This window comes from Malus domestica, chromosome 04 (assembly GCF_042453785.1).
Source record: "Malus domestica chromosome 04, GDT2T_hap1".
NCBI classification, from domain to species: domain Eukaryota; kingdom Viridiplantae; phylum Streptophyta; class Magnoliopsida; order Rosales; family Rosaceae; genus Malus; species Malus domestica.
Genome location: NC_091664.1, coordinates 4384964 through 4408830, shown reverse-complemented (window position 1 = coordinate 4408830; position 23867 = coordinate 4384964). Strand labels below are relative to the sequence as shown.

Here is a 23867-nt window from a genome sequence, read left to right as displayed (position 1 = left end):
TATAAATTTTTTTGAATGCATGGAAAACAAATATTAAAAATTGTGAGAAGTCCCGATGTCTTCCACCTTGCCTTTGGTTATTTTATTTTTTTGATTTTGCTCTGCTTTTTGTCTTCCACGTGTTGATCGTCGGGGGACTTTCTGCTGAGAGGGCTTCTTCCTTTTTCTTTCATTTTTATATCTTTCTTTCCTCAAATTTTCCTTTGTTTTTTCTGCTTCTTTCTTAGGCGTTTTAGCAAACGGTGATTCGTCTTTTTTTCGTTTGTGTGTCGTCATTATTATTATGGGTGCATGATTTGGTTCTGTTTTGTATTTTTAGGAAACGGTGTTGTTCGTTTTTCCCAGTTGTTGGGTTGCCATTTTCACGTTGGTTCTACTTCAAGTATGTCGTTCTTCTTTTCTTTTTCTTTTTCTTTTTCCACTTATTTTTGCTTATTTTCTGTTCTTGGGTAAATTTGATGTTTAATTTGGAGCGCAGAAAATAGGAAACAATTATTAAAAAAATTTGTTTTTGGATGAATTTGATGTTTAAATTAGAGTAGAGAAAATAGGAAATAATAAACAAAGAACGAAAGAGAAATTTAAAAATTTATGCTTTGTTTGACCAGGGTAAATGAAAAATATAGCTCCAACTTCTATCGATAAATTATATCCGTATATAAAGCTAGCGAAGTTAAGAGTCCGAATTTGCAAGATATGAAAACCATCGATTCCCGAAGCTGCTCAAACATAAGCAAAGCATGTGATTTATAATAAGTGACTTTTTCTTTGTTCTTTATTGTGCTACCGAACTGAGTTTTAGTACTTATATAATTTATCATTGTACATTTATTTAAAAAAAATTTGTGATAACAAACAATAAAAATTAGGGTATGATATCCACACACCTCATTTTCCTTTTCACACATCTTCTTAATTTTCGTCCGTCGGATCGGATGAATTGAAGAAGATTTACAGATATAAATTATCAAGAATGTATGACACACCCCGTCCCGAATGAGGGCATGTTGGCCGTCACATGAGAGTGACGTAACCATTTACACAGTTCGGAAGCTTTTAAAATACAATTATTAAAATGGAAACCCTCGAGGGTGAGTCCTACTTTTGTAATTTCTGTCAGAATACCGTTGGATTCCTCGTGGCCACCAAAACTCTGCTATCAAGAACCTGGAGGGGCGAAAAACAAAATTGAGTGGGTCAGTAAAACCAAGCTTTTCAAAAACATTTCGCCAAAAATAATTCTAACCCCTCACTGTAAAACCTGTATACTTTTCCCAGAAAATAGTATAATAACATAATACTTTCCATAAATCTCGAATCATCAATTTTTCTTTAAAACCCGAAAGTATGCCATGTTGTAATTTCGAAAACAAAATAAATGATGCATCAATGTAACAGGTGAAAAGTTGAATTAACCGGAGACCCTGCAGTTGGTCTTGTACGGTTAATTCCATAGCTCAACATCCAATCCAACCGGAGTCACCTCGATGACCTGTACGGCACTACACTGCAGATAAGTCGGAACTACCTGAAGTAGTCTGTACGACATGGATGGTGTAATAATACGCTCTAGTGCTTCTCTCATCAATCATCTGTGCACATAATCTAAGGTCACCCACTAGTCGGAATCACATCTAGTAATCTATACGACTAGCATGTCGGAACCTTCACTTGGTCTGTACGACATCCACCTACTTGGATCCAAGACGAGCGTGCGGTGTGGTGAATAATATAAGCACTAACACCATGATTGCAGGTTATGAGCTATCCATAATATACACATCAACAATGCACATGAATAATATAAAACTCACCTTATACTTACCTGTGCGTCCACAGCACCAATTCACATATATATATATATATATACATCATATATCAATTCATGCTTTTCATATACTTCTATGCATGGCATTTCAAATCATACTTTTCATATAAATCTATCCATGGCATTTTAAATCATGCTTTCATTTAAATTCAATTTCTGGGAAAACTCAATAGTATATAGGTAATACGAAAACAAAACTGCCCACTCACCTGGAGTTCGCCCTACAACTCCCTAGCACAACTCATCAAGGCGTCATGACGATCGCCGCCTAGAACAATAATCAAATCCAACCTCAGAAATCATATCAATAGAATATAACTTATATAAAATACGTCACTACGTAGATTGATCCGAAAGATCTGCAACTCAGATTTTAAATCCATAACTTCCAGAGTCCACAATATATCTCTAGGACAACATCCTGAAATTTCATTACCATCCAACGGTCGGATCTCCGTCAATTTCCAAAACTAAGTGACGGTTAACATTTTATTTTTTGAACTTATAACTCCAATTCCGAAAGATCCGTAACTCGGATTCCCAATCCGTAAGTTCCAATAATCCTCAAATATTATGTATTACAACGTATCAAAGTTTGGTGACGATCCAACGGTCGGATCGTCAATTCACATTTTCACCTAAATGTGAAAACTATAAAACGTTATTTAAAGCACCTAACCAATAATCGTAATAACTTTCTCATACGGTGCTCAATTTGGGTATATGAATATACCACATTGACCTACTCGACGTCACGGACGTCGACAAATTTTTAAAATAATTTTTTACTGTGGAACGCGCCCCCACGCGCCAAGGAAGGCACGGGTCCACGCGCACCTTCTTCCTCGCGAGTTCGCCGGACTGGTTTTTCTCCGGTGGCCGGATTCTGGGCATTTTTCAAATGCCTTGTTCTCCTTCGTTTCTCAACCATTTTCTTCGTATAATATATCAATTTAAAGCCCTCAACATGTAGAATCACAATATACTACTTTTAAGCTTCAAAAACAACTAAATCTCACCGGAAAAATCCAAGTAAAACCGGCCAAACTTAACCCTCGTGATCCCGACGTCCAAATCCTTCCAACGAAGCACTCCAAGCTTCCTTGAGACCTCACTAAGCTCACTATGAGCTTGGATTGTCCTAAAAATCAACCATCAAAAAGTTCATGAACAGTGCCAAAATCGGTGCTTGGGATTTCGATGTGAAATCGAAAGATTTCTTACCTGAAATAGGTGTGGTTGAGTTCGTATAGTCCTCACGAGCACTATGGTACCTTCACAACCTTCGATCCGTGCTTGTAGGCTTGGTGGTGAGTGTGTCCGTACAAGTCGAGAGTTAAAGAGTGAGAGAAAACCCTGAGGGAGGAGAGAGGCAGCACGGGGGAAGGAAAGGGTTGAGGTTGACCCGTGTGTGTGTTGTGTGGTCCAACAAAACCCACCAAAATTCCAAGTCTTTTAATTCCTTAACCACACAAAAATACATACCAAATTTTAAATCAACCTTTAATCCAATTTAATTAATTTTCCAAAAACTTAGGAACCATGAAATGTTCAAACATATCACACACACGTACCTTAATAACAGCTAAGGATAAATCCGTCATTTCACATTCCCGTCAAATGTATCTCCAGGACGGGCTGTGACAATGTATAAGAAGTAAAATGGGTGCGCGGATAGTACAACCCTAAAAAGTTTATACCTTCTTAACATTTTAAACCCATGTATATTTGATGGGAAGACAAAAAAAAAAAATTTAAAAAATGTTATTAAAACCGGGCCACATGATTTGTGGCACAACAAACAATAAAAATTTATAACCGCCCACGTGTCGGTCATCACCACAAGGTAGTATCTCTACTTTTGTTCTTCTTTCTTCCGTTTTCTTTTCAATTTTTCTTTGTTGTTTTTCTTTGCGGACCCGGGATCTCTGCTCTCCCACTTCCCATACTTCCCATACACTCTCATTATTTTTTATTTTATGCGGTCACGGTTAAGCAATATTAATATTTTATATTAATTTTGTTATAGCGATAATAAGACAAAAAGTAATAGTAATATAAAATGTTGATATGATTTAACCGTCATCGTACAAATAGGAGAGGATGAAAGTGCATAGGAAGTGGGAGGGCAGAGAAACAGGACCTTTCTTTGCTTCTCCCGCTTTTGGCAGTCGTTTTCTTTCTTTGTTGTCTTTGTTTGCTTCTCCCGCCCTTGCTAGTCCTTTTCTTTTGTTTTTGAATCGTTATCAACACTTGAATCAAGTGATCAATCTTATAAACGAAAAAGAGAATCTGTGAGAAAAGCGCTTTAAATTTCTGGTGAACAAAAGTTTGATATCTAATTTCATATTATTCTTAAGTATAATGTTTATATTTTGGGAGATTATATTCAGACACCCTAAGTTATTTTTTTCACACCTTTTTAATTTTTTAATATTTTTCTATCAAGTGTTAGTGGTGTGTAGAAAATATTAAAATTTTAAAAGAGTGTGAGTGAAGTGATTTGGGATGTGTGAATATAATCTCTCTATATTTTTACATCATGTTTTCAAAAATTCCCATGTGTTCACTTCAACTTTCTTAAAATTTACATATCAAACATTTTCAATACTATGAATTATAACTAGGAATCATCTTTTCTTCTTTCTGTGAACAACTATATTAATGTTGCATAATCATTCAAATCAGTGAATCTGAAAAAATTTCACAAGTTGATCCAAGAGAATGTAATGAGGTTCAGATCAAGTTATTAAAAAAAAATTCATCTCCTGCTCAGGCAAAGCCACACAGCAGCACTGGAAACAATGATTAGGTTAGTATGCTTTCAAGTTGTTTTATCTTTTCCTCCATTACCATTTAAATGTGATACTAAATCCTGTCTAAATATGTTATTTCTATTCCTCTTTGTTCAGGTTGCTTTATTAATGACAACAAGGGCTGAAGACACCTTTCACTACTCTGATCAAGAATGTTTACCGTGTTTCGTTTATCTATATTAAATCATGTTTAAAATGTTTAAAAACTTGTACATATCTTTTTTTGCCCAAAACTCAACAATATTTTTTGCATCCCCAGCATCTCCTCATTTTTTGTATGCAAAAGCTGGAACACAAAGTATATTAGATGGGGTTATTGGAAGAAATTCAGTTATTATAATGTTTTTTATATCTTTGTACCAAGAATTTCTTTTTTTTTGTAACTGAATGTAATCCTCCTGGTCTAGAAATACATAGAACTGCTACAATAGAATGGATAACTATAATTTGTATCTTTATATTATCTAAATTTAACCTTTTCCAGTTAACGCTTTTCCAAATTCATTGTTGTTATCGTTGTTTCTATTTTGTAACCGAAATTTTTTCATTTTTAACATCTCATCTTAACTTCAAACCCGCGGCAACGCGCTGGTATTAAGCACTAGTGATTTACTAATATGAACCCTAACTTTAAATTGGTTGTCATAAACCCGAACCCTAGAACCCCCAAATTGATAGAAACCTAAACCCTAGAAATAAAGAAATGTTACAAATTCGTAACCAGACGTTGGATTCGGTATTAAATTTCAATCCCATAAGCGCTTAGTCTAGTGATACCTTCTCAATGTTGAATGACACCCTGAGTTCGAATCTCCCTCCCCCATTAGTTGGATTTCGGTTTCTATTAGTTGTATAGAAAATTTGATTAACTCTTGCCCGGGACTTAATTAGCGTACTGGTCTCAATGAGTTTGAATGTTTTGCTTAAGAGCTGCATTTTGGTTGAGTTAACCAACTTACAATTCATTACACCCCCATAGTTAAAATTATATATTTTCTATGTTTAAATTATATATTTTCTTCTTCACCGCCATCGCCTTGACTTCTTGTACCTGCCGGCTTTGCTGTACATAAAAAATTTCAGAGTTCAATTCTTCTGCGATTGCTCGTCGTGGTAGGCTGTCTTCATGTTGCCTCTGCTCTTGTTTAATTTTCGTTTTTATTTTTGTTTCCGGCAGTTGGCGGTTGTCTTGGCCTTTATTGTGTGTTATCTTGATGCAACAGTGTTTCCATATGTGTGTGTGATTGTATGACTTAGTTATTTATGAATGAAATTCTATTTTATCCTTAAAAAAAATGTGACAGTGATCGTTACCGAGACTCTAATCAAATGAAATTTGTTAGGTTGTTATTATATGCATTTTTTATACCTCTTTTACTTATTATTTAGTCATGATTTTATAATTAAATTTGAAAGTTTGATGTGTTATGTGTGAATTTTATAGAAATCATAGTTTGGAGATAATTGTAGATTTTTCAGAGGAAATACCAAAAAAGTACGAAGAAAGAACGAAGTGGGTTGCTGCTATGTGTGCTTGAATTTGGGCATTAAAAATTAGTTCAAATTGCGTCAATGAGCTGCCCATTTAATTGAAGAGGTGTTGCTCTCTTTTTACAAGGGATGGAATTTAGAATACCATTGGCATGTGGATTAGTTAAAGAAGAGGAGGGGGATTTAAAAAAAAAGACAGCACATATAAAAAGCATAGACATCAGAAGAGGAGGCTGCAGGCTTCCCAGTGTATGCACACTAGGGTTGGGTTCAGTTTGAAATGGTTCGATTTTTTGCCAAAATCGAAAACGAACCGAAATTTCGGTTCAGTTCGATTCGGTTTCGGCCCGGTTCGGTTTTTTTTTTTTTTTAGAAAAATGAAAACAAAATTGAAATCTAAAATTTTAACATCTCCAACACAATTATAACATAAGCATTCTAACACAATGAAAATAAAGGTAGTCCTGAATCCGAATCATGTTGCTCTGTATATTTCATTGTCGTGCTCTGTATGTTTCATTAGGATTTTAACAAAATTTATAGCTGACTTTAGCTAAGTTCCACAGTGTTGCTCTATTTGTTGACTCAACAGAGCAATCAACATAATGTGACGCAGCACATACAGAAATTGGAAAGCATCAATAATTGATCTTCATTTTAACCAAGGAAAGCCAAAAGAGCATCAGAATATATACACATATATATCAAAACTATCAAACTTGAGGAGGTAAATAATACATTTGATCTCTTTAGTACACTCACAAATTTATAAATAAAAAATATATGAAAACTTATACCGACAAATTTAGATACATGCAGAGAAGAATATTATCAAGGGACTAAGTATCCAGCACCAGCAGCACTAAAATCAAGCATCCACCAGAATTATCGACGATCGGATTGACTGATATAACTACGATTTCTCCACCAATATCAAAAGGATCTATAAAAAAACTTTTCGAATTGATGGGGTAAAAATATTACCAGCTTGACAAATTACCCCAAAAACAAAATGATAAGTCAAACATGATCAAATTGTTCGCAAATTAAGACGAAGAAATTGCAAAAGTAGCTCAAAAATCCAATTGGGTAACAAGTAAGCAAAGTTCCCAACTCAAATTTAACATGCAAATTCAACAAATGGACTTAAATATTGAAATTTTCTCTACACCTACCTACTTCAGAACCCCAAAATTAGCTTCAACTAATAGTGTTCAGAAATAGCATACCCAAAACAAATCGCAGAACCCATGAAATTGAAAATAAAATCTGCAAAACCCATGAAATTAAAAACAAAATTTGTAGAACATGAGAGAAATTACCTTGCAGAGGAAGGAAGTCATGGGTCGAGACTTGAAAAGGCGAGAGGAAGTCTTGGATCGAGACTCGAAAAGGTGAGGTTGCTTACAGGCTTGAGTTGCCTCCAAAGTTGTCCAAGGTGCACGATGTATTTCATGTTTCGATGCTTCGACATTATGTTTCAGATCCTTCACATGTGATTCCTCCTCAACCTTTGGAAATCAATTCGGACTTGACTTATGATGAGGAGCCAGTGACTCTGCTGGATTGGAAGGATAAGGAACTAAGGAACAAGACAGTACGCTTGGTGAAAGTCTTGTGGAGAAATCATTCAATGGAAGAAGCTACTTAGGAGACAGAGGATCGGATGAGAGAGATGTATTCACGGTTGTTTTATGATTATTAGTAGATGTTTTGGTTGTATGTAATTTCGAGGACGAAATTTTATAAGGTAGGGAGATTGTCACAACCCATCCCGGATATGTACATTATTTTATTCTCGATGACGTGAAAAAACGGAATTAACCTTGAACGTTGATGGCTTGGTGTGACTAAGTTTTGGTTTGAGGACCAATTTGATGAATCCCTATTATGATGGACCCAATTGCAAGTGAAGAAAATATTGGTTTGATTGGTGGATGTGCAGATAGGACCACACACACATCCACATCACCTTCTCTCTCTCACTCCCGTACTCTCCCTCGGTTTCACTCACTCTCTCTCCTTCGAACCCATATAGGTCATTGTAGTGACTCCGGCTAGATTACTTTTGAGCTATGAATTCAGCCATACAAACTACCACAGGGGTTCCAGTTAACATATCATATTTCTATGAATTTATTCTTACATAAATTGCTTGGCATATCATACATTTGAATATGATTATGTGAAGCATGAATTGAATTGATATGATTTCATATATGTATATGCTTATATCTTGATTCTGGGAAAAATTATACATGTTTTACAGCGAGGGGTTAGATATGTTGATAAAGAAAATGATTTTGTAAAACATTGTTTTTGCCCACTCACGTTTTCTGTTTTGCGCCCTTCCAGATTTTAAGTAAGATTGTTGTTGGTGGCTTGAGGACGTCGGCAGTTTTGACTTATCCAAATAATAGTAGGATATTCTTGGTACTGTATAATTAGTACTTGTCCTACTGGACTGCACCTAGACTTTTATGCTCTGATTAGAAGTGTTTACTGTTGTAACTAACTCTTATCACTTTCTGTTTAGTAGTGCACTCTAGTAATTCAGTTTTTAATTATTCGTATAATTCGTATTGTTATCGCTTCCGCAATGTGCACATGGCCACGTCACTCTCACGTGACGGCCATCATGCCTTGATCTCGGTCGGGATGTGTCATTGGGAATAAAGATGATTGTGGAAATAATACGGATGAGGAATTTGACAATTTTGATGTCTGTGGTCTATTAAAGTTTTATAGTCAAAATGGTCTTTGAGATTAACATAACTGATCACTTCGAACCTTGAGATTTAAGATCTATAGAAGTGGTTTATGAGTTTATCCATCATCAATCATTTTGGTCATTTCGTGTAAAATTTTCATTAAATAAGGTTAAATGATAAAAATATTCTTAATTTTTATCAAATCATTTTAGCTCAATGTTTATTAAATTGAGAGTATTTTTGTTATTATATATATATTTAATAGATTTTTTTACAGAATGACTCAAAATGATTGATGATGAACAAATTCAACGACAATTTCTATGGATTTCAAAATCTTATCGAACACCTTACTCGCATCGCGTACTCCCAAACGCCACACTTCTCACGTACATCTGGATCAAACAAACAACTCGGTAACCAAGACGGTGATACGATTCTGCGATCCTTTGGAGTTTTTGAGTTTTTGGTTTGACTAAAATACCCCGAGCTCCGGATTCCATGTGATTTGTAATTCGAGGGTAATTTAGTCATTCGGTACACAATTGGGCTGGGTTGGGGAGGGCTTCCCACTCGTAGGCGCCTAAGAGCAGAAAGAAATTGGCACGTGATGAAACCCGCGTTTAAGCGGTCCAATTCCTAAACGGTCATATTTTCCATTCTTTAAATTTCAAAACCCTCATCCCACTCTCTCACTGGATCTTTGGATCGCTCTCTCTCTCTCTGCTCGCGCTCTCTCACTCTCGCTCAAATGGTCGTGTTGCGTTGTTGCGTTCTCTCGGTGTGCGTCAATTCAAATTTGTTGCTCTCTCTCTCTCTCTCTGTCGCTTGATCTCTCTCTGTTTGTTGAAATTGGAAGTTGGGGACGAATGCATCCTCTTCTTTGAGAAGAAAATCGACAACTTTTTCCAAGTTCCAGGTTCAGTTCTTGCCTTTTCTTCTGTTTTATTTCTCGGTATCTTTAATTTCTGTCTGTCTAACACTGTAACAAGAAACCCTAGTTCCCAAATCCCGTATAATCAATTCAGTCGCACTCTGAGCTGATCTTTGTTATTAGCCCTTGTGTTTGGAAAGTGTTGCTTTTTCTTCTTCCACATTACCCACTTAGGGTTTTGGTTTTAGCAGAAAGCCCCCTGCTTTCTTCTGTTTGTGTTGTGTTTCGTGAAGAAATTGGAGATGGGGGGTCAAGATTTGAGGCCCACTGTCTCTTCTCTCAAGCGTCCGTGTTTCCCTGATTCCTATTCCGATTCTGATGATGCCGTTACAGTTTTGGGTGATACGGTCAAGAGGCAGAGGATTCATGATTCGGATAATGGTCTTTTGGCAATGGAGGACTCGATTAGGGGTCCTCAAGCAGCACCACCGAAGCATATGATTGCTGGGATGATGATCTGTTAGGATCCTTAATTGACGAGTTTGAGCTTTTGCCTGATTCTGCTGTTGCGGCCTCTGCTGCAGACGAGGCTGCTGTTGTACCTCAGCTAACTACTCATCTCCGTCATCATCATCACGAGATTGAGGAGGGGCCAAGAACCACGGATGAAAGAGAGTTGGATGATGAGGAGGACTTGATCGCTGAATTCTTTAATCATATTGGATGAGAGGATGATGAAGACACAAATCAAGATCATATACATCAAGCTACTGAACCTGATCACATTACTCTGCTCATCACCATCATCCCGTTCCTTCCCTTTCAAATCATTATTTTTCCAGTTGTGGTTGGAAACATTGGAAGGCCACGGGCCTCGGTTCTCCATGTTCTCTTGATTTGCTTGCTCAGTATCATCATCATCTAGAAGCGGAGCAGGAGGAAGAGGACTTTACACGGAGTATACACGCCTTGCGTGAATCAAGTAGCGTCAGCTCTTGTTTTTATACTAGTAGTAGGGTTCAAGAATTCAGATGAGCACGGTTACCTTTCAGCTTTTTCTTTCCGACTTCTGGTTTAATCATAGTTAGTTTATTAGTTTTCAGTCTTTTTATTTACACGGAAGATGTGACATAGAAACAAGCGAACAAGCGCAATGACGTTCTAGGATTCATATAGCCGACCCCACTTAGTGGGAAAAGGCTTTGTTGTTGTTGTTGTCGTGGATAGAATAGTTTTCAGTCTGTTATTTCGTCTAGTTGGTGGTCTTACTCTGTATTGTTGTCAATCTTGAGGAAATCTGTAGACAATATACATATGAATGTACATGAAGTTCCCAATAGTTCTGATTGCACTTACTTTTGTTTTCGTCATTTCTTTCAGCACACTCTGAGTTTTCGTTTCAATTTTAAGACGTTGTCGTGTCGTGAACAGTAGTACTCAGTTTATCACTATTTGTTTCGACCTCTGTTTCGTTTCATGAATAATCAATCTGCTAATGACTGATTCCAGACGTGTTTCTTATGAAATCTTCTCCAACATAGTTTTGGACAGGAAGAACATAAAGGTGTATTAGAGTTGGGAGAAAATCTTGTTACCCCTATAAAAAATGAATATGAACGCTATGTGAACATCTATGTGAACATCGTGACTATGACTTATCATGTTAATCATAGGAAATCGTGACTGTGGCTTGGACATAGGAAATTAAAAAAATCGTGATTTCCTATGATTTCCCATGTCCAAGTCATAGTCACGATTTCCTATTGTAAAACATATCCAAGTTGAGCAATTTCTATGACATTAGTATACTGTGACTATGACTTCTCGTGTCAATCATGAAATGCTATGTGAATAAAAATAAGATATAAATCTTTTTCGTGTCGAAATCAAAACTTGCAATCCAACATTCACCCTTAAATATTTGGGTTCATTAATCTAATATATGATCTAAAAAAATTGACAATAAAATGCCTAATAACCAAGAGTGTGGATTCTGGGAATCCACAAATCGTGTCCGTTCATCATATATCATACGGCTATAAATTATTTTAAATACTTTTATTTAAAATTTAATATGAATAATATCTGACAAAAATTGATCGCATGATGTACGATAAACGAAAATGATTTGAAGATCCCCAACATCCTCACAAAGAGGATCCGAAGAGGATCCTCATACGATAAGCAAAAGAACTGGACGCGGCAGGATAAAAAATGGGCCAAGAAGTAAAATAGGGAACCCAGCCCAATCGATTTTTTTTTTCCTGCGTTATTTTAGGGTTTTGTAGATATGAAAATGCCACGTGATGAAAACGCGCGCTTAAGCGGTGAGCCTTGCAAGTTTGCAACGTTAACATCCAATTCCCAAACCGAACGGTCATATTTTCTTCCATTGAAATTTCAAATCCACTCCCTCTCTCTCACTAGATCTCTCTCTCAAGATCTTTCTCTCTCGCTCTCTCTGCGCGTTCGAATTTGAACCAGAATTGGAATTCAGTGCTCCAACAGTCTCCGGTTGAATTGAATTACAGAATACTCGAAATCGATTCCTCTTCAGTTGCTCTTGTTTGGGGACGAAGACGACGATTCAGGAGACATCGACGAGCTGCTCTCCTCGGCGGGCGAGCGAAATCGGCTTCCAGGTTTCCCTTTTTCTTCTCTTTTAATTTCTCGCTTATTTTCTCTTCTTTATTTTGTGCCCAAGAAAAATTTAGGGTTTTTGCTGCTGCATTTGTTTCGTGTTGAATTGCATTGAATTGAAATCGCGTTTAACAATGGAGGTGGGTTATTACGGTATGCCATTGGGTTTTCGGTTTCATCCTACTGATCAAGAATTGGTCAGTTCCTATCTTCGCGATAGAGCCCTCTCCGGAAAGCCCTTAGGCAACCCGTTTGTTCACGAGTTCAATCTCTTTGGACAAACACCACCCTGGGTGGTTTGGGAGCAATTCGGTGGAAATTCCCTACTCGATCAGGACTTGTTCTTCTTCTATGAGCTGCGTTCTAGAAGTGACAGCGACAGCCGCAGCAAACGCCAGATCGAAGCCGGAGGCACTTGGAGCGAAACATCCTCCGACAAAGTTTTAGGTTTGGACGGAATTCCAATCGCGGATAAAGGGCATTTCAGGTATAACAACAAGGGTTCTAACAACAATGGCTGCTGGCTGTTAGAAGAGTACAGTCTTCTTCCTAATGTAGTTGCTGGCCCAAAGGTCGTTCTTTCCCGACTTAAAAGGAATCCGAGGTCTAGATGCGGAAACAAGATGAATTCCTCAAGTCCAACTCATGACTTCAATGAGAAGCCACCGATTAAGAGGGCAAGAAAAGAAGTATCGAATGAGAAGCCGCTGATTAAGAGAAAGAGAGCAAGAAAAGAACCGGGTTCACAAAAACATTCTAATGTGAATGTAATCACCAATACCCCTGCTGTTGTGCCTTTTGTTGGAACTGAAAGCAATATGATTACTGACACTAGGTATCAGGATCAGGAGTGCATAACCAACATTAACGGCAATGCGAAGCCGACTGATTTCTCTGATCAGGATAGTGTGATATTGATTAGTGATGTTCCTTCTTATCCCATATGCTTGGACGGCGACACTAGCAATCACGACCTGGGGTGCATAAGCTACATTAACGGAAATCTGATGCCCATTCCCACTCATATTTCAGATCATGAATATGTGCCACTGATGAGTGATGTTCCTTCTTCTCCGGTATTCTTGGGCGGCGAGGAATATCCTTTAGATGGTGAAGCAGTGCGTGGAGACATTAAAGAATGGTTGACAACGCTTGAAGGTAAATTGCCCCAGGAGTGGCCTCAAATTGATGAATTCAGCCAACCGTTAGACGGGTTTAATTACTGGACAGACTGTTTGTGGATGAGCGATTCTGTGAATGATCAATAGAGGGACGTAGAGGTGACAGCAGCTGTCTAATTTCCATGGCGTGCATATAGAAGCACAGTTATGATCAGGATATATTTTATTTCCGTTCTTAGTATATATGCTTTGATTTCTTTTGGTTCATTAGTTAATTAAGAAATTTGGTATAGGTGTTTACCTGGGCCTTCTTCTCTGCCGTACTGATCCATTGCCTGCCTTTCATTTTGCCGCACCTCAGGTCTCTACTGCGTTTCCCCCAGTCATGTCTATGTATGAGCTTCTAGGTTCGTTTCCAATTTTAATGCACTGAATGCTTTATAATACATTCCTTTTCCACCCAAGTTTCTTACTTTTTATTTTTATTGAAAGAAGGTTTCAAGGTTGATGATTTTAATTACTATACTAAATTTGAAAACCAAATTAATGTTTTCTTTTCCTTTGAATTACTCCCTCTGCATATGTGGCTTGTGAGCGTGTGCATGTTCTGTGTATTGTGCTTGAATTTTGATGGTAACATGGTGTGTTAACTGTTCTGTGTCAGTTTGTGAACGTGTTGATAGTTTTGTTGACGATAAGGACAATTATCATGTTTCTTGCCACTGTTTTTATGGATTTTTTGTGGAATGTAAGTTTTCTCTCTTTAATTTTTAGTATTCATACCTTAGTCTATATTAGATGTGTTACTTTCTGTTTTGGACCAGCAATGCAAGTTTCTCGCTGTTGTCCTCAGTTGTGTTTTTGGACTGTTTTGCTTTTACAGTTCTATTGGTCTTGACATCTTGTCCATAACTGATTTTCTTTTTACTGTTCTTTGATTTTCTAACTCCGCCTGTGTAAGTTTATCTTACGTTGCCGGTCCCAAGCCCGGATAAAGGAGGAGGGGGAGGGCGTCAGGTAGTCGACAACCGGCACTTTGTTTTCACGTCGATTCCCTATGAGTTCTTTAATTTCTCTGCTCAACAGGATGGTCGTGATTCTAAAAAATTGAAGCACTTTATTCTTTCTTTACAAATTGCATCTCTTTAAGTACGAGGTAGGATGCGGAGCTCACATGCTGTTTCCTGTGTACTTGCAGTTCTTTTGGTGTAGATTTCTTCATCATGTAGGACTAGTTTTTGAAGCTACTGTCTCTTAGGTTTTCAGTTTCAGTAGCTGTCCATGTTTCTGATATTATGTATGTCGCATTTGTGAGAGCATGACAATCCTCACAGCCCATATTTGACTGTCATTTTGATCATTTGAAAGAAATGCCTTCAACTGCATTTCTGAAGTGTCTGCTATTATTTTTATGTTTGTTATCGTTTGGCATGCATAGAGACACACAAAGATAAATAAGTAATATAAATTATCTAAATATTCAAAATTTGCAAGGGGTCATCAATTTCCTGTTTTCCACGTCAGGTATTAAGAGAGTACACCATGATGGTGAACATCGCACTCATAGGTTGTGATTTTAGTTTCTTATTCGACATTATTGACCTTCAAATTTATGTACAGTCAAGACGTATATATTGCAAGGAGGGCCAATGCACCTACCTTGTTCTGTTCCGCCCTTCGATAGTATATTATCTGCAGGCAAGGTATGCTTGCATTTTCATGCTTCAAATTGTGGCATATTTGTTGTTTCATGTTGTATATGTATGCGGTTTTCAGTATGAAGTGGGGGAGGGTATTAAAATTACCTCATTTTGAAGAGTTCTTCAAAGTGTTGATTGTGGTTTTGCAGTTTGTTAGGCGTCTGCCCTGCTGCACTGCAGGGTCAGATAGAGAGGCAGTGAGAGAAACGATGATGATGATCTTTGAGATTTGATTTGGAGGCCTTGATTGGAGAGTTTGATCTCCTGCCTGATCCTGCTGCTGCTGCTGCGGCCTCTGTTGCAGATGAGATCGAGACAGTGCTAAGAACAACAGATGAACAAAAAAAGTCAATCTAGCACTCCTCCAGGTGTATTTTTTTATATCAGAAAATTATTTTATTGTTTTACCTCAACATGAACGAAAAAGTCAATCGAGCACTCCTTCAGATGTGTTTTTTTGGACAGTTTCCTATGGTTTGCAGATAAAACAGTCAATTCGATTGTAGCAGAAATAATATATCCAATATATTTTAGTAAACGCACAACATAAATGCAAATGAATCATGACACGATTGTCAAAAGAACATCTAAAAACATAAAATATAAAAACACAAAAACAATTTGCATGGACACCAAGCAAAAGAAAGAGAAATAAGGATAAAAAATAAGAAAAAAAGGATTAAATCAGATACTGAAAACATAATTAAGAGTACAAATCTGTGATAAAATCAACCTAAATATAATTAAAACATTTCCGAATTTCAACTAACATTTCAACTAATTAAAACAATTAGTCTAATGATACTGCTCCTCCCAGTGTTGGAGGAGACCCTAAGTTCGAACCTCCCTCCCCCATTAGTTGGATTTCGATTTCTATTAGTTAACTTGAAAATTTGATCAACTTTTGCCCGGGACTTATTTAGCATACTGGTCTCAATGAGTGTGAGTGTTTTGCTTAAGAGCTGCCTTTTGGTTGAGTTAACTTACATTTCATTCCCCCCAAAGTTGAATGCAAAGGGACTTCTTGTATTTTGTTCCTTCATCGACATCGCGTTGACTTGTTGTACCTGCCGCCTTTGCTGGCTGCTCTTCTGGGTTTGCTCGTCTTTTGTGTTATCTTAATGTGACAGTGATCGTTATCAAGACTTCCATCAAATGAAATTCAATGGAACAGACTGCTGCTGTGATTTTATGAAGAGGGTTTGTTCTTTGTCACCAATGAACAAGTGTAGCATTGACCGTAGATGAGGTGAGTGTTTCAGACCAAGATCAATTAGTGCTCAAAACAAACACGTGAGATTATGTGTGACGAAAACAGGTTCTTTATGCGATAACAACAAGAAGGCTGCGGCTGCTATTTTCGAATCTACAGAAGAAGATGTTGATCTATGTAAATAAGAATTTACACAAATGTTCGGAGGATGAGAATGCAAGAGATATTTTGTATGCTCTTCTGAGGGTTCTGAGTCTTCTTGTGGAAATTCCTCTGAAGGATCCCCAAGTTGTGGTTTCTCTTCAGCTCCTCTAGATTTTGAGAGAATAGGTTGCCGCTTTTCGTTGTTGAATCGTGATGGAGATGATTACAAACTGACACCAGGTACAGATTCAAGGTCGGATTGTTTTCTATCTGATTTTCCCAGCCCATCTTACAAAAGTAGTTGTTGGAGTCATGATTTTCAGTCATCTACTTCTAGTGTTTCTACACCCAGTGAAGAACAAACTGAAATATCATCTGGGTGTGATTTTTCATCAGAACATGCTTCTGAGGCTGAAGTTTTGGAAGATCTAACCACTACTGATGAACCGCTTTTCTGGCCATTTGAGCAGAAAACTGATTGGAATTCAGAAGAGACCTGGAATTACTTTTCCATATCACCTCGGAAGGGCATAGGTATAACAGCTTCTGGAACTCCACCAGATTCAATTCCGTCAAAACACCATGATAGGAACATGGATGTCGAAGAAGGGCAGGGGGTAAGACTAGTCTTCAGGGTCAGCAGCATCGAAGATTATGAAATTGAAGCAAAAATACAAGGGTGTCTGGCGGACTAATACTTTGCCTTCAAGGTTGAGCAGGGCAACCAAAGGTTGTGAGAAAATTGTACCTTTAGATACCAAATATTATGCTGTAGAACCCAAAAATGGAAAGTTCATGTCAGTGAACCAGTTGGTGTGGTTAATGAATGCATAGAAGTAGATATTGCATCAAAAGAAGTTCCAATTGAGATGTTCATGGGCCTTGCTGAGTTTGATGGACACGAGGGAGTTGATTCAGAATTCAACGAAGATGATTTCTCACTGCATGCATCTCTTTGTTAGTTCGATTGTAGAACGTTTCTCATTGCGTAGTTGAATGAACCACAAAGTGAAAATCTGGACTCTTATAACAGTCTTGGTCAGTCTTTTAACAACGAGTAAGCAGATACCATACTGTCTCCCCATGTCTCCAATCCATATGTGCTTTTGGTTTGATGAATCCGTGTAGGACAACGATTAAACTAAAAGAGTTACAATTATAATTCAAAGACTATGAGAACAACTCCTGATGGGATTTGGTTTAACGCACAGAAGCTATAGATTTTCTGTCCCGGTCAATGTTGGATTGAGGTACAGCAGCCACGCTTGTTTATCATTATGTGGGTGGTTCCAAAGCCACAGGGACCTCTCCCGCGGCCTCAATACCCGAGACTTGCTCACAATACTACGGTGTTATTCCACCACTTCCCCATTTGCTAATTTAACAGATTGTCGTGTCAAAGTGTCTTCTATTGTGCTGTAGTGTGAATGTGAAAGCAGTTCTGGCTGTTGCAGATTTAGAGAGTAAAGGCACAAACCTATATTCGACATAGCGGAAAAGTTAAGAAAGCCTGGAAGATCAGATTGCATCCTGTAGTTCCATGTGTGTTTGCTTTCAAAATTAATCAATGGCGAAAATGATCCATGTAGGTTCAATTTTTTAGGGTAGCTCTTTGAACGGGAGGAAGGACACAAATCCATAATTCAATTTTTTATTATTAATTGTGGAGTTATTTTGACACATTATGGATTATTAGTATAATGCAATTACGATTAAGAAAATTCATCACACATTAATCCACATTCGACAAATAATACAGATGAGTAATTACGGCAGTGAAGATGTATTACATGAGAAATTAGATGGAACTGCGCATGGCAGGGATACAAAAGGGAAGTTTGAGCTATTCGCCCTTGTCTTCTATTTTATTTTGTTTTATTTTTTATAGTGCCATTAGCTTGTTGATTGTCAACATACCAAATGGTTCGGGAAGGCAAGGCAGGGTTTGAGCTGACAGTTTTTGTGCCACAAATAACATCGTGGGTCTGGACGCAGGACGCGTTCGTATACAGGCCAAGGCCATTGTCACTACTAGCACCATTGCCTTTGCAGATTCATTGGTTGGCGGCTCTAACCTTTGGTCTAACAAATCTTTCAGCAGCAATTCTACATTGTCCCTCCTTGATTTTGATGATTCTTGTAGCTGGGACTCTAGCATATCCCCTGGGTGCCTTCCCATCATGACTTCGAGCGCCACCACTCCAAAGCTATATACATCACATTTATCCGTGACTCGCATAGTGTATGCAAGCTCTGCACATTGATAAAAACAAAACTGGCTACCTTAAAACATATCCCAATAAGCAAAAAGATGAATCATAAATGTACAAATTAAGTTCACATTACCTGGTGCTATGTAGCCAAATGAACCAGCAATACTTGTCCAGTTGGATGAATCAGTACTCAATAACCTGGCTATTCCGAAATCTGAGAGACGAACCTCGAAATCAGACTCAAGCAATACATTGTTGACGGTTATGTCACGGTGCACAATTGGTGGAGAGCAATCATGGTGCAAGTAAGAAAGTGCATGAGCAAGTCCTTGCACAATTTTGACTCTAGTAGCCCAGACAAGTTCATTAACACCTTCAACTCCATACAAAGCTTTTCCCAGGCTTCCTCTCTCTAAGTATTCATAAAGCAGGAATATGCAACCCCTCCTTGAACAGAAGCCATAGAGCCTTATGATGTTCCGGTGCCGGATGCTTGTCAAAGTTCGGATTTCATTCTGAAAGCTATGGAGATTGATTGCTGGAATATCATTAGAGTCTGACATGTTAAGCCTTTTAACTGCAACTACTTGGCCTGATTGCAGCTCTGCCTTGTAAACCCTTCCAAACCCTCCTGTCCCAATGCAGTACTTCTCATGAAAGTCATCTACAGCCTTCACAACTTCCGCAAACGTAAACTTTACTTCCTCTTGCAATATCATTGACTCCAAACTCTCAAAGTTTTCAGAAGTGTTGACTTTGTTCAAAACGAGACTGGATTTTTTACGGAATATAAGACCAATGACAGTTGTAACCATTAATAAACCACAAACAGGCACAAGGATACCAATTAGAACTCTTTTGTTATTCTTTTTGAAATTTCTGTTGTGCCGAGGGGGTATGTTGTGCCGAGGGGGTACAGTGTCTACACACTCTACATAGCCACACAAGCCAGAGTTTCCAACAAAAGCATTTTCGGGTTCCCATACGAAAACTTCTGGGATTGGGCCAGTCAAGTTGTTATAAGAAAAATTGATGTCACGAAGAAGCAACATGTCGACAAATGATGGGATTTGACCTGAAAGATGGTTGTGTGAGATATTGAGAACCTTTAATCTTAATCCTAGAATCCGTGGGATCACTCCTTTCAAGTTGTTGTACGACAAATCGAGCAGCTCAAGCTGAGATAATTTGCCTAGATTCTGAGGAATCTCCCCACTGAGTTCATTGGACTGAAGTTGCAAAGAGACCATTTTAGTCCAATTGGAGACCAGAGAAGGAAGGATTTGACCAGTAAATAGATTATTATCTAAACCCAATTCGACGAGGTTGTTCAGATTGGACAAGGACAGAGGCAGTTCCCCGTTTAGTTTATTGGAAGCCAGGGACAAGTGGGTGAGGTTTGTACAAAGACCAAGCTCAAAAGGGATAGAAGAGTTTAAGGAGTTGTATGAAAGACCAAGGTACTGGAGCTCCCTGAGTTGGCCTATAGAGAGTGGAATTTCCCCTTCCAGAAGATTTATACTCAGGTCAATATGTTGAAGACCAGAAATCAAACCTATATTGTCCGGAATCGTGCCAGAGAATCGGTTATTAGCTAAACTCAATTCGACGAGGTTGTTCAGATTGGACAAGGAAAGAGGCAGTTCCCCATTGAGTTTATTGGAAGACAAGTACAAGTAGGTGAGGTTTGTACAAAGACCAAGCTCAGAAGGGATGGAAGAGTTTAAGGAGTTGTATGAAAGATTAAGGTACTGGAGATCCCTGAGTTGGCCTATCGAAGGTGGAATCGTGCCATAGAATCGGTTATTATCTACAGCCAATTGGACGAGGTTGTTCAGATTGGACAAGGAAAGAGGCAGTTCCCCATTGAGTTTATTGGAAGACAAGTGCAAGTAGGTGAGGTTTGTACAAAGAACAAGTTCAGAAGGGATTGATGAGTTTAAGGAGTTGAATGAAAGATCAAGGTACCGGAGCTCCCTGAGTTGGCCTACAGAGGATGGAATTTTACCTTCCAGAAGATTTATACTCAGGTCAATACGTTGAAGACCAGAGATCAAACCTATATCGTCCGGAATCGTGCCAGAGATTCGGTTATCAGCTAAACCCAATTCGACGAGGTTGTTCAGATTGAACAAGGAAAGAGGCAGTTCCCCGTTGAGTTGATTGGAAGCCAGGGACAAGTGGGTGAGGTTTGTACAAAGACCAAGCTCAGAAGGGATAGAAGAGTCTAAGGAGTTGTATGAAAGATCAAGGTACTGGAGCTTTCTGAGTTGGCCTATCGAAGGTGGAATTTTGCCAATCAAATTATTTTGAGACAAGTCAAGGAACGTCAAGTTCCGGCATTGAGATATAAATTCTGGGAATTCAGAATGATATAGATTATCAACTTGCGTAGACATATCAAGGTAGGTCAATGAAGGCATGCCTGCAAATTCTGACCAATCTTGATCAGCAGAGAAAAAATAGTTTAATCCAAGGTCCATGTACCATACCTTTTGGAGATTGCTCAGTTGATAAGGGATGGTACCAGAGAGACTGTTGTTGCGGAGATTTAGATACTGAAGCTCTGTTACCTGGTCAATCTCCGATGGAATTTGATGATTAAAAAAGTTGTTGCCCAAGTCCAAAGATGTGAGCCCGGAGAGATTTCCAATGGCATGCGGTATACGCCCTTCGAAATTGTTGCCATTTAGATTGAAGTGGGTGAGACTTGGAAATAAGGGAAAGTCGAAAAGGAACAGTGATCCGATAATTTGCATATTGGAGAGGTCTATTTTGGAGACTGTTCTGGTTTTGGAGCAGGAAATGGCAGTCCAGTTGCAGAGGCTGTTGAGGTTGGTGAGGGACCATGAATTGAGAAGCGAAGGTGGCGATAATGATGATGATGATGAATTAAAAAGGCCGTCCTTCCATTTGACGAGCGATTCTGCTTGTTTTCTTGAAGATATAGATGTCGTTTTGATCAATGGGAATGCGGACAGCAGGAGGAGCATATAAAGAAATGTCATGGTTTTGAGTTGCAGTATGATATGTTTTTTCGCCAGTTTGTATGCGTCACAAATAAATATGGGAGCTAGTAACAACTTTGGAGGTGCAGAGTTTCTAACCTTTCTTTACGCTTGGAATTTCTGAAAGGATTTTCAACTCAATCAAGAGCTGTATGGTGCCATTGTTGACTGGCCCGGTCTAGTCGTCCCGTCAATCGTGGAGTTGACGTTTGGAATTTTTGAACATTGTTAGTCTTCAATATGATCACGGCTAACTACATGTCCTGATTTGTAGAATAGTAAACATGGAACTGTAATTGGACCACAGAATTGTATTTGAAGATTGACGATGGTAATGGTAAAGGGTTTTTTTATTAGTACTCCATGTATTGTTGAATAAATATATATTAAATCACTCATGTATCTTAACATGAATGATCATTTAGCCCTAAAAAATTTAAAAGAAATTGAATACACAAATTATTTACTAATATGAACCCTAACTCTGAATTGGTTGTCATAAACCCAAACCCTAAAACCCCTAATTGGCAAAAGCCCCCAAATTGATAGAAACCTAAACCCTAAAAATAAAAAAAATGTTACGAATTCGTAACCAGACGTACTTCATTATGGATTTTGTAAGAACTACAACATTTTTTTGTTGTCAAAATCTATAACTACTCCAAAACAAATTTTCCATTTCTCAAAAAAAAAAAAAAAAAAAGAATAAATCCATTATAATATAAACAATTTTTTCTCTAAGTGGTGAGCTTGGCAGTCGGCACTACTTTCTTTTAAGTTTTGTACAGTAAAAAGAATTGAACCCACTATAATTTTGAAACAAAAACAAAAAAAAAAAAAATTCACCCATGTCCTATCATTCTTTTTTGGGTCAAAATTTTGTGAGATTGACTCTAAAGGAGTAACAGAGAAGGATACAAATTCTGAATTTGTGCTCTACCAGTAAAATAAACCAACAATCGAATGTCATGTAGTCGACCTCATAATTAGCATTTACATGTTTAGCGAGAGTCTTGAAATTTGGGGGTGTGGTGAGAATGAACAATAAGAGAATGTTGAATGTATGTGAAAAAATGTGGGGTGTATGTAGAAAGTTTGGGGTGTGAGGGTAGTATAGGAAAGTACATGAGGTGGGAACCGGATCCCCTCCTGAGCATGGGGACCGGAGCCTACTGAGCGGCTCATCTGGACTCTTGAAATTTGATTCAACGGCTACAAACAGGAGGTTCCTCTAAAAGTTATAATAATTACAGCCGTTTGATCAAATTTCAAAGGCTCAGATGAGCTGCTCAGCAGGCTCTGGTCCCCATGCTCAGGAGGGGATAAATTTTGATTGTAAATTGTAAATTGTATAGTGTATATATGGATAATCTTAAAAGTTTTTGTTTGATAAAATTAAACATAATATTTCAGTTTAATCAAGTGAAGTAATAAAAATGAATATATTTGCGTCAATGAGCGATTCTAATCCTTTCTTTACGCTTGGAATTTCTGAAGGGATTTTCTACTCAATCAAGAACTGATGGTGCCAGTTTCTAGTCTTCCCGTCAAGCGTGGAGTTGACGCTTGGAATTTTTGAATATTATTAGTCTTCTTCAATACGACCACGCTAACTGTAATTGGACAACACATTACTAATAATGGATGGCCAAAAGTTGGACTACTTTATTAATTTTTCTTAAATTTTTTATAAAGTCTAGTTTCTTTCAAGTACGAGACATGTTGTTGAGCTCTCTCAGTCTAGCCCGTGTTTTTTCACTTCTTTAGGTGTAGATTTGAAGTTAATAAAAGATTCAAAAGTGATTTTATTTTGTCTATTTATCAATGTATTAAAAGCGTGAGGCGTGTCAAGGCGTCCGAGGGATAGCCCAACCTAGGAGTGAGGCAAAGCCTCATAGGACCTAAAATTTTTAATATATACACTGAGCGTACACATATATTATATTAAAAAAAAATTATTAATCAATAATCACCATAAGCACACATATATTATAAATATATATACACACATATATAGATATATATATATATATACATATATTATATTATATATATCTATTCTATTAAGAGAACCCTTATTGTCAACTTTTTACCATTTTTTTCAATTT

At 37.8% G+C, this 23867-nt stretch overlaps 2 protein-coding genes and 3 long non-coding RNA genes across 5 annotated transcripts; 3 read left to right on the top strand and 2 right to left on the bottom strand.

The window, feature by feature from the left end:
• Nucleotides 1–571: 571 nt before the first annotated feature.
• LOC139195237 (uncharacterized) lies at nucleotides 572–3181 on the bottom strand. Its single transcript, XR_011579909.1, has 3 exons — nucleotides 3053–3181; nucleotides 2848–2969; nucleotides 572–2096 (listed from the first exon to the last, which is right to left on the bottom strand). It is a non-coding gene; the product is annotated as an uncharacterized lncRNA (long non-coding RNA).
• Nucleotides 3182–3399: 218 nt separating this feature from the next.
• On the top strand, nucleotides 3400–4902 carry LOC139195236 (uncharacterized). The gene is made up of 2 exons (XR_011579908.1): nucleotides 3400–4640; nucleotides 4741–4902. It is a non-coding gene; the product is annotated as an uncharacterized lncRNA (long non-coding RNA).
• Nucleotides 4903–12102: 7200 nt separating this feature from the next.
• Nucleotides 12103–15645, top strand: LOC114823256 (uncharacterized). The gene is made up of 4 exons (XR_003771342.2): nucleotides 12103–12362; nucleotides 13775–13888; nucleotides 15102–15184; nucleotides 15331–15645. It is a non-coding gene; the product is annotated as an uncharacterized lncRNA (long non-coding RNA).
• LOC139187461 (NAC domain-containing protein 41-like) lies at nucleotides 12385–13779 on the top strand. Its single transcript, XM_070819914.1, has one exon. It carries the CDS (start codon nucleotides 12495–12497, stop codon nucleotides 13626–13628), a length of 1134 nt encoding a protein of 377 aa, XP_070676015.1. The 5' UTR covers nucleotides 12385–12494; the 3' UTR covers nucleotides 13629–13779.
• A 2605-nt stretch (nucleotides 15646–18250) lies between the features above and the next one.
• Nucleotides 18251–21881, bottom strand: LOC103408202 (MDIS1-interacting receptor like kinase 2-like). Its single transcript, XM_070819912.1, has 2 exons — nucleotides 18885–21881; nucleotides 18251–18791 (listed from the first exon to the last, which is right to left on the bottom strand). Exons 1-2 carry the CDS (start codon nucleotides 21757–21759, stop codon nucleotides 18421–18423), a joined length of 3246 nt encoding a protein of 1081 aa, XP_070676013.1. The 5' UTR covers nucleotides 21760–21881; the 3' UTR covers nucleotides 18251–18420.
• Nucleotides 21882–23867: the final 1986 nt, after the last annotated feature.

What these genes read in the sequence shown, in the direction of transcription:
- LOC103408202 (XM_070819912.1), bottom strand. Translation starts at nt 21,759, where the DNA reads ATGACATTTCTTTATATGCTCCTCCTGCTGTCCGCATTCCCATTGATC. An exon ending in ATTTGGCTACATAGCACCAG is followed by an intron (nt 18,792 to 18,884) that starts GTAATGTGAACT and finishes ATCAATGTGCAG; the next exon opens with AGCTTGCATACACTATGCGA.
- LOC139187461 (XM_070819914.1), top strand. Translation starts at nt 12,495, where the DNA reads ATGGAGGTGGGTTATTACGGTATGCCATTGGGTTTTCGGTTTCATCCT.